We start from the raw sequence: 11,469 nt of genomic DNA, 5'->3' as shown, positions 1-11,469 counted from the left end.
AAACAATATAGGGGAATTTAATAAGAATGAGTACTTATACTGTATGTTAAAAAACACATATTTTTGAAACATTTTTAATTCGTATAAGTTTAAGACTTATTGTAAAACAAAAATTATGATATACCTTGTTGTTTTTATTCCTTCGAAAAATTATAATTATAAAAAAAAAAAACTTAACTAAAAGGCAATAAGATAGCTTTTATTTTGAGAAAGAAAGATAATAATATTTGTAATTCTTATTCTATGATATTGTAACGAGTTTTAAAGGAAAAATTTTTTAAAAGAACAAAACAAAAAAAAAGAAAAACAAAAAATTTGTAATCATTAGTAAACTATTATTATTACTGTCAGCCTTCACCGCCAACTGTTATGTCGCTAATTTATAATACAAAGTTTCTTTGAAGAGCGTCAACGCTCCTTCGGAAGGGGGAAGGGATGTTGTGGGTGCATGCCCTATAGAGTGTGTTAAAACCGGTTTGGCCAGCAACAAATAATTAATTAAAATTGGCCTTGCAGTTAAGTATCATGTTACGAGACTGTAGCAGTGAACTACTGTTGAAAGCAACGATCCCACAACATAATCGTAGAATGTGCTGACACTCAAAATGTGCAATCAAATTTGGAAATTCCTTCACACCTTGTGAAATCTTTATGTCTACTTAATTTGTGCTCCAATAAAAATGAATACTTGTGTATAAATTTTTGGTGATAAAATGCGGATACTGCTCTTGTACTGTAATCTCAACACAACAGCATAATCTTAGGACTCGAACAATAGCCACTTGTATTTTTCCAACTCCATCACAAAACTTCTTTTCTACAACACAAAAATCGAAATACCTTCGTACGCTTGTAAACAAGATAATGAACTGTTTAATGAATTAATTTTGATTTTTCTGTCATTATTGACTTGACAGCTAGATCGGTGCGAAGTTTGTTGGAAATTCCATTAGTGTCAACAGTTATCAGTGAATTTGGTGACTTCTATAATTTTTGTATATAATACCTTTACGTTTTATGTTATATTTCTAATACTTTTATTTTCTTTAAGTCTTTTCAAACATGTTTATATGGTTCTTACAAATATTAAAAAAATAATTTATTGGTGCACACAATCTTCTAAAATCGCTGTTAAGTTTATTATTTTTGCCGTATATTAAATGAATATGGACATTCAGCTGTTATAAAAGCAATTGTGAGTTGCAATGAGTTTGAATAAGATATGCGTAAGCTTTTTCAATTAGCAGCCCACTGTGGCATTAAGACTTGACATGGAAAAAGCCGTCGATACTGTCTGGTTTAAAGACTGAATTCTTAAGCTCCATCAGCTGGGCTTTTCCGCAATGCAGAGCATTTTGGTCCACAAATTTCTGTTCAACAGAACCTTTCAATATAGAGTCGGTTCCTCTTCGACCCGTGCTTTCCCCATCGACGCCGGCTTCCACCAGGTCTCAGTTCTAGGCCCCTTCCTCTTTAACATGTTTCTAATAGATATTCCTCTCTCGCAGGCTCCTTGAGTGTCTTTTTGATTACTATACCAGGTGAAATATTAAGCTCAACCTTTTCAAGATCTCTACCACAGCCCTTCGTGGCCAGCAGCGAGATCGCCCCAGAGGCTTTGGCACCTCTGACATTGAGCACAGGCTCAACAATTCTCCGGTTCAGTTTGTTCCGTATCTGAAATATCATTGTATAACATTGAAATAACATTGTATTCTCCTCACAACACATCTTTATCCCTCACGTTAACTATACCATCCGTAACGCCCAGTTCAGGCACACTCAACTCAAAAAAGCACTTCCACAACATAACTAGCTTAACTGCAAAGCTCTGCTATAAGCAGCTTATTTGCCCCTTATTTGCAGTATCACCCATCCCCCTAATTCACGCCAATGCTTTCTGACTAAGATGAACCTAGTCCACTAGGTATTATCCCCTGAGAGATATAATCTTCTGTATTCATTTCTAAGCGGTGGTTTTCGTGGGTTCAAGTTTCACACTGTGACTTTCGATGTTTTTCCCATACTACTAAACAAAATGAGTTTGAATTGAATATCGCATGAGATGTGACTTGATCGGACATTTTTATACGAGGTTGGGTGGATTTATTATAAATTCATCAGCAAAATAAAGTGAGTATTTCATTTGCGTTTCTTTGTGTGCTTGATTCTTTAGTACGACTTTATGTCGTATAACAAATAATTCCAAGACCACTGATTATGTGTTTTTTACAATACTCGGAACAGCTGTATGGCCAGCCAAAAATTCAATTAATTAAAATAATATAAATGAATTTTTTGTTATTGTTGTAGTTCAGTACTTTTCGACACCGTTTTTAGTGATAAGTTTTAAAACAGTAATACAGAATAATAAATACTAATAAATAAGAACATAATATTTTGTTTATAATAATACTTTATTTATTACATAATTATTACACAACTTTACTGATGAAATTCGAGAAAGTTGAATTTAGTTTCAGTGAGGTACTTTAAAAAAATTAAATACATGAATTTGTGAAAATAATCTACTACATATTTACATTTTGTGTATTTAGTTTTATCTAGACTAAACTAATAAACTCTTCGCAGCAATTATATATTAATGCGAATTAAAAATATACCGTTAAAAGCAATTTGAAGATTTATATTTGTATATTACTTGATTAGAAAAACAAAAATCTAAATATACTTCAAATGGCCACTTGTATATAATATTTTAATAATAAATTGTTATACTAGATTAGTTTTACTTTAACAAGATAAACAAACAGGAACTGCAACTTAAAATTCAAATAATTTGTAATAAATAACATATAGTCGGGGACCAAAATAATTATTTCTTAAATTTTCACGAAAAAATGCAACAGCAAAAAGTTGTCTAATTTCTTATGTAAATATGTAGTTATCATACTTACAACTCTCATCATTAATATTATAAATGTTTTATACATATATATACGGCTTTTAAAATAAAACTCAAAGAATAACAATTAAATTTGCTTTATATTATGTTCTTTAAAAATAATTATGGTTTCTTGCTTTTTGCTTTTTCACGTATAAATAACTCACACTTTGTTTTTAGTTTAAAACGCACAAATAATTATTATTTAAATATGATATGAAACCCAAAAATAACTTTTTAACACTTCAAGCGCTTCACCCTGTATAACATATGAATTGAAAGCATATAAATAATTATTATTTTATAAAAACACAATTCAAAAAACTAATTTAAAATATGTAAATTTATAAATTATATACAATTTATATATTACTAATAAGAATACAATAACAGATTTGCAATTGTTGTTATGTAAAGTACTCTTTTTATAATAAATATTATTTGCCTGGTAACTCTGGCCTTAAGTCAGAGAACTGTCATTTTTTCTGTTTTCCTTTTATTCATTATTATATTAAATAAAGTGAAGTTAAAAAACTTGTCGAAATCATCGGATCGTGTGTATTATTTTTTGCTCAAATATAAAATAGCAATTACAATCAGTGAGCGAAAACAAACACTAAAGTACAAAACATAGTGTACTGTCATCTTTGTTAAAAAACACTAAACGAACAGTACATTAAAAAAAGTCCGAAAAAATCCAACAATTTTTAGAGTTTGTGTACTTTTCACGAATGTAGTGCTCATTATAACGATCTTTTCACGAAGGTAGTGCTCATTTTAGTTATCTTTTGCCGAAGGTAGTGTGGTCTTTTTAGTGATCATTTTCCTAAGGTAGTGGTTTTTTAACGTTTGCCAAACTAAACGATTTGGAAGCGTTTTTAATGTGCATTGTTGTTGCTCCGTTTGCATGAGAAAAAGAAAAAATTTTGTTTGCATTTGTATTGCATGTATTTTGTTTGTGTATTATTGATAAAGATATTGCGTATGCATTTATTGATGCAAATTTAATATTAGGGGATGAATTACATATATTTAATATTTTATTGCGGTTGAATGACTCGATACTGTACACTACGATACTGTACTGTTTATTTTCGTTCACTGATTACAATACATATTTAATACAAAAACAAACCTAACCATTTACGTACACCAACTTTTTTTATACATTTTGTATGAACACACAAATACAACTACAACACACAGAAAAGCGTTTCATTTTTGTTTAATAATAAATAGCCCTTCTTGCTAGTTACTATGTGTTTCAAAAAGAAATTACACACAAGGAGTTTTATTTTTTTTTGAAAAATAGTAATCATTTTTTAGTTTTACATTGTTAAGACATATATATAAATATATATAATATAAAGCAAATTAAATAATTTTGTTTTGCGTTTTATTTTAAAAGCCGAATGATAAGAGAGAATGATAATTAATTAATGTATCAAATAATAATTGTTATGGCCCTTGCTTATAGTTTTTAACCCTAAATTTATACAAAATCTTCACAATAAATGATATTAAAAATGTTATTAAGAAATTATTTTTTTTAACAATTTACTGATAGAACTTCAACAAAATATAAAAAACTTCATTAGAAGTAAACATTGAATTTAAATATGTCAAGTTAACAATATTTGAAATCTCCTTAAGGCGTTGTTTGAGACAGTTGGCTACTTCCCTTGGAATTTGGTCCATTTCCTATTTGGGAGCTTGAAATTAGGTTAGGAATACAAACTGTTGGAGCAACAGGAACAATCTCTACGGATGCTTGTATTGTATTCACAGCATTTGCACAAGCGGTCTCAGAAACAGAACTATATATGTATAAACTAGATGTAGATATTGGTGGACAAGAAAGTTTTTTGAAACTCTTTTTTTTATATATATTTACATTATTTGTGTTAGATATTTTCGTGAACAAAGACGTTTGTTTCGGGTCTAATTCTGATTGAATACAATTGCTTTGCGACTGATCATTTTCATTCGATTTATTAGCGTTTTGACAATGAATTGATTTATTGGATTGTCCTAGTATAAGTTTAGAATTATGTGCGTTACCTACAGATTGAGTATGATGGAATTTAATATTGTTTTTATCGTTAATACGTATGGTTGATAATAAAGTAGCAGAAGTTGGTGTTCGTATTAAATTACGATGTTGTTGACGACGTTCTCGTGCTTGCTCAACATGTTTTTTCCTGTCTTCTCGAGACCAATAGCGACCAGTTTTTACTTCTGATATAGTATCGTCTTCAGTTGTTGTAAAATCTGTTTTTATAATTTCGGTATTATTTTTTGACGGTCGATCGTGCAAGAAATGTCTACGAGCGGGACGGCGGACTATATATCTTGTACCGTCTTGACGACGTTTTACTTTCCAAACCATTTCATCACTTTGCGGACTTGATGTAACAACAAGTGTTGAGGATGCAGTAGGTGGTTTTTGTAAGTGCTGAGCATTACTAACCTAGATAAAATAAAAATAAAGCGTCATTAAAGAAGTTATCAATTATATATTGTTGGTTTATATATGTTAAATATCTTTAAAATATTAGTTAATTGGATATGTTACGAAGTTTGTGTTAATGCCGATAAAAGTATTTTTTTATAAATTTAAAACTTTAAGCGACGTTTCTATAAAAAATTATTCAATTTATAAGGTACTCCTATCATTGAGTAATGAATAGGTTTGTCCACCGCTTTTATCAAATAGTCACATAACGATCATTACATATTATTAATAATGATATTTGATAATAGTAAGGTTAACTGAATATAAATAATGACCAATTGTATTAATTACTATTACTTATTAATAGTACATATTAATATTGTAAGTATTAATATAAAATTTAATACCAAAATAACTAAAATAAAGTTGTATATAACTTAATTTGCAAGACAATTTAAGCGATAGCAAAACTATTTGTTTTTTTTTTATGAAAAATTAACAGCGTATTTTTCGCTGTTAATTTTGTCATCATTACATTAGGATATTCATTTATGGTTATAAAATACCTGCATAAGGATGGCCTCAGCATTATAAATAAAAATTAATTCTACCTGTGAGCTTTTGAAAAGTGTACTAACAATTGAAATCACGATACTTGTTTCACTTTTTACCATTTTACCGATAATATTCATTGAACGAAAATAAATAGTACACTATCGTAAGTATGAAGTTTTCTACAATTGCTTTCGTAACATTGACGGCGTCTTTTGTTTATAAGGGGATTGCTTCTACAAATTTTGTTAATTCACATTGAAGTGTTACAATGTATCTATAATTTTTTGATGGGATATGTAGGCTACAGTGTTTATAGTTATTACTTCAAAAGATGTGTTTGGTGTCTAAGTAATTTGACATTTTTCTCACGGGTGTCTAATTAAAATAATTAAAATAAATAGTATGGTACATACATCACAGTTGTTGATAAAATTTTTTACTATTGTGTTCATGTATTTCCCAAGATATTTCTGTTTTAATTTTATTATTCATATTTTTATTCCTCAGTGTTCTCCATGTAGAGATTTGTGATATTCCTTTATTAACCCGAGCATTTTTTCTGTGTCTTTTATTCTTTTTGGTTGTGTGTATATTATTATGCCTATCTAGACATTCTTTTAATTTCAATTCTTTCTGCAGATTATTAAATATATCTTTTAGTTCTTGCAAGTTTATTCTATTTAATATTTTATCACTTTCTGCCAGCGCTAGTTTTGTAGTTTTTTTGTTGTCTATTTTGAATAACTTCCTCAGATTATTTTATCTCTGATAATGATTTTAAGTTAAATTCGACAACTAATTTGTTTGCTGCTATTATATTTAAATATTTTACAGTATGTTAATTAAACTTTTTATTTTTATGTTCAAGTGCTTTTTCATTATTTTCATCTGCAAAATGGTTTATATTTTTGAATTCAAGTTTCTTTAAGTACCTTACATCTGATACTGTTTAATCTTCATATTTCTTTTTTCATTCTATTATTTAAAAATTTAAAACATAAATAATTAAAAATAATCATAAAAACATACTGTAATTTTATTGTAAAATAAGTGTATGAGTAATAGTGCTACACGGCGGCACTCTCAAATCAGTGAAAATGGCCTAAACAGCTATGTAATGCTTACTTCAGATGACATTAAAATAAATAACCATCCAAAAGCCAAACATCTAAACAAAACAATGTCCGAAGCAAATATAGCAAAAATAGCTAGTGAAATTGCCACAGCCAATAAAATTAAACTAAATAATAACTCATCACAATCGCTAGGAAATGATCAACCTACGAACTCGATGCAGTCCCGTAAGATTAATGAGCTTGAAGACAGCATAAAACATCTTACAGAAAAGATCAAGTCATTAGAAAAAGGTTGCGAATCTCTACTAAGAGAAAATGAAAAGCTTAAAGCTGAAAAAAATATACCAATTTCTGTTAAAAAGAAAACCAGTACTAGTGCTACAATTATAAACGCAGTACATAAGAACGTTGCGAGTAACAGTAATTCACCCCAAAACGTTCTAGTCCTGTAAATGCACAGCGAAAAAATAAACAAAAAAAGCTTGATAGTTATTGGCTTGCAACACCTAACCGTTTTGAGGTTCTAGACAACCCTGACGCTGATAATCAGGAAGAAACATCAGAACATGCGGAATTAATTAAAGAAAGTAAAATTCCTAAACCACCACCAATATTTGTAGCGGGTGTTGGTAACCTTCAACCATTGCGGGTACTGCTAAATGATGTGGCTCCAAATGAGTTTGTACTCAAAATTTTAGGTAATAATGAAGTCAAAATACAGCCCAACACAGCGGATATCTACTCAAAAGTTACCAAAGCTCTTGCAGAAAAGCAGACGGAATTTCATACTTACAAACTAAAGCAAGATAGAAGCTTTAATGTAGTGTTGAGGGGCCTACATCCATCAATACCTATTGATGAAATCAAACAAGATTTAATTAATTTAGGCCATGAAGTAGTCAATATCAGTAACATTCGACATCGTGTTACAAAAAAACCACTTCCTCTGTTTTTCGTTGGACTAAAGCCCTCAGACAAGGTGAAAACAATTTACAACTGTACTGACTTGCTGCACACAAAAATTTCCATTGAAGCGCCTAAAAAGAAGCGAGAATTGCCGCAATGCACTCGGTGCCAACGATATGGTCATACAAAACATTTTTGTAATCGTATGCCACGCTGTGTTAAATGCCCTGAAAACCACTTATTCTCAGATTGTCCTCGCAAATCCCCCGGTAATGATATATGGTGTGTTCTTTGTGAAGGTAATCACCCGGCTAACTATAAAGGGTGCACAGTCTACAAACAACTCCAGAAAAAAGCGTTTCCAGCCCTACGTAGAAAAATAACAACTGATACAGAAAGGCAACAGAACACCAAATTGAATGTAACAAGCCAAACGTATGCAAATGTTGTTAAATCTAACAATATAAACACTCAAGAGCACGTAAACTCAGCTCAGCAAAACGATTTTCCTGAGCTTAAGTCAATGCTCAAAACGGTTATGCGGTTATGGAACAAATGAGCTATATGCTCAACCTCCTAACCGCATTTGTCGCTAATACATCCAAATAATGAGTAGTCTAAAGATAGCTATTTGGAACGCTAACGGGCTGACCCAACACATTTGCGAAATTAAGACTTTTCTTCTTGACAAAAACATTGATGTTATGCTTATTAGTGAAACTCACTTTACATCAAGAAGTTATCTGAGGCTTCCATATTACACTATGTACAACACAAACCATCCTTCTGGTAACGCCCGTGGTGGCGCAGCAATAATCATAAAAAATAATATTGACCACTCATTTCTCACCAATCACAATGAAGATTATCTGCAATCAACAGCCATATCAGTACGAGATATATATGGTGAAATAACTATTGCCTCTATATACTGTCCACCTAATCAACCAATTAAAAGTCATCAATTTGCAAATTATTTCAAAACGCTCGGGCCCAATTTCGTAGCAGCAGGTGACTTTAACGCCAAGCATACTCATTGGGGCTCAAGATTAATAACACCCAGAGGACGCGAGCTATTAAAAACGATACAAGAAAGCAACCTATTTCACCTATCTACTGGCGAACCCACTTATTGGCCGACAGATCTAAATAAAACACCAGATGTCATTGACTTTTGCATTTGTAAGGGCGTACCCATAAATAATCTAACCTTGCGGTCGTCGTTAGATCTTTCGTCTGACCACTCTCCTCTTCTGTTAGAATTTCATTCGAATATCGTCCTAAAAACTCCAGAACTAAGACTTCACAACAAGAGAACTGATTGGGCTATTTTCCGTAGTTACATTAGCGAACACCTCTCGACACATATTCCTCTTAAAACTAATCATGACATTGAAGCCGCAGTAGAACAATTCAACAAAATTGTACAAAAGGCAGCTTGGTCTGCAACTCCGTCTACACAGAATTGTAGGACTGTACATCTAGACAAGGATATCAAAGAACAACTACTTGAAAAACGTAAATTACGTAGGGTTTGGCAGATGACGAGAGATCCTAACGATAAGAGGCGCCTGAATGTAGCCACTAAAAAACTCAAAGTAAATCTAGAGGCAAGAAAAAATGCAAGCATTGCAACTTACCTAGCAAGCTTGTCTCCCTCTGAGGCCACTGAGTACTCTTTGTGGCAAGCCACACGCATACTTAATGCACCAACATCGCATATACCACCAATAAAGATGAGTAATGGGCAATGGGCTAAAACTGATGCTGATAAAGCGAAAACTTTTGCAGTGCATCTTGGTAAAGTCTTTCGCCACGCTGCTCAAAAAATAATCTGAAAGACTCTGAAGTTTAAGCTTTTCTTCACACACCGCATCAATTAGTCGTCTAAATTGGCGTCACCACATCTTTACAAAACGGAAGCAGTTAGGACTAAAGCTACGCTCACTTTACTGGCTACTTAATCCCAAATCCAAATTACCGCTTCAAAATAAAATACTTTTATACAAGGTCGTCTTAAAGCCAATCTGGACGTACGGTATACCCATCTGGGGTATAGCAGCGAAGTCAAACCTAGATATGATTCAGAGGTTTCAATCAAAAATACTACGTATCTGCGCCAACGCCCCATGGTTTATCCCGAATAACGTCCTACATCATGATCTTGGCATCCCTACTGTGTACGAGTCAATACAGCAGATAAGCAGCAACTATCACTCACGACTGGTAGTTCATCCTAACCCCGTTGCCGCAGGCCTAACGAGGGATACTTTTAACATTCGTAGATTAATACGCTTCGCAACTTCTGATTTGCCGAGCAGATTCTAGAAATTGTAATTCTTCATAAGGCGGTGATTAGCACATGCCAATCATATATTGTTATTGCCATAAGTAGTACTTATTATTCATGAATAGAATAGATTGTATTTAATAAAATGAAGTTTAAAAAAAAAAAAAAAATTCTATTCCCATTGTTTCTCATTGTTCTAATTAATATATTAATGTTTTTAGATATCATCTCAATTAGTTGCTTTGAATTAGTTGAGTTCGTGTTGACTTTTTCTTGTTTGAATATGATGTTAAAGTTGTAATCCATTAGATCTACCTTTATTCTTGTCAGTTTCGAAGATGGATTTTCATGTGTGAAAAAACTAACTAGTGGTCTATAATCAGTGTAGACGGTAAAATTTCTTTCATACAAGTATGGTCTAAAATAATTTATTTGAATTACGAGAAGTTCTTTCTCTTCGCAGATTTATTTACTTTATGCTTTTTTAGAATTTTACTAGCAAAAGCTATTAGTTTATCGTTTCTTATTTCTCCTTGTTTCTCCTGCTCCCAAGGCGTAGTAAAAGGCATCTGTCGTTAATAAAAAGATTTTGTGAAATCAGAGTAATTCACAATTGGTGACGAAATTAACTTTGTTCTCAAACATTCAAAAATTTTATCTCATTCTTTCCACCAGCAGAATATTTAATTTTTCTTTAGTAAGGCTAGCTATTTAGTGAGGCCTAGCTATTTCAGCAAAATCTTGTACAAACCTTCGATATTAATTGCATATGGCAACAGATCATCAAACTTCGTCAGAATTTTTGGGCTTTGAATAGTTTTAGATGACTGCATATTAACTTGGACCCGTGCGTTCACCTTGCTCGATTACTAAGTGTCCAAGATATATAACTTCTAGTTGTAAGAAATTACTGTTTTCAAGGTTTAATTTGAGATTATGTTTTTATGGTTTTTTAAATTGAAGTGACAGATTATTGTACCATTTACCTATTGAAATGCGGAAAAATCTAAACCGGTAGTTAGTATTTTAAAAGGAAATGACCTGTGTTGACTGAACTATTCATACCATGTGTAGAAAAATATTTCGCTTTACCTAATTTATCAAGAAGATCCTTTAAATGCGTTAGTGGAAATTTATCATCTACCTAGTTTCTTATTCAATTGTCTGTAGTCTACTACTAGTCTTAATTTCTCTTGTTCATCTCCATTTTTCTTTGGAACTAATAAAATTGCTGAATTATAAAGGCTTGCTGATGGTTCTACTATGTCTTCTCAAATAATTT

The 11,469-nt window shown here is 31.6% G+C and overlaps 1 protein-coding gene across 1 annotated transcript; it reads right to left on the bottom strand.

Annotated features, from left to right (window-relative positions):
• Positions 1 to 4,474: 4,474 nt before the first annotated feature.
• On the bottom strand, positions 4,475 to 5,413 carry LOC119663505 (E3 ubiquitin-protein ligase PDZRN3-B-like). Its single transcript, XM_038073111.1, has 2 exons — positions 4,800 to 5,413; positions 4,475 to 4,722 (listed from the first exon to the last, which is right to left on the bottom strand). The coding sequence occupies exons 1-2, from the start codon at positions 5,292 to 5,294 to the stop codon at positions 4,711 to 4,713; spliced, it is 507 nt and encodes a 168-aa protein (XP_037929039.1). The 5' UTR covers positions 5,295 to 5,413; the 3' UTR covers positions 4,475 to 4,710.
• Between the last annotated feature and the right edge of the window lie 6,056 nt (positions 5,414 to 11,469).

This window comes from Teleopsis dalmanni, unplaced genomic scaffold (genome assembly GCF_002237135.1).
Source record: "Teleopsis dalmanni isolate 2A unplaced genomic scaffold, ASM223713v2 unscaffolded_contig_0489, whole genome shotgun sequence".
Classification (NCBI taxonomy): domain Eukaryota; kingdom Metazoa; phylum Arthropoda; class Insecta; order Diptera; family Diopsidae; genus Teleopsis; species Teleopsis dalmanni.
This window is presented reverse-complemented; position numbering and strand designations above follow the sequence as displayed.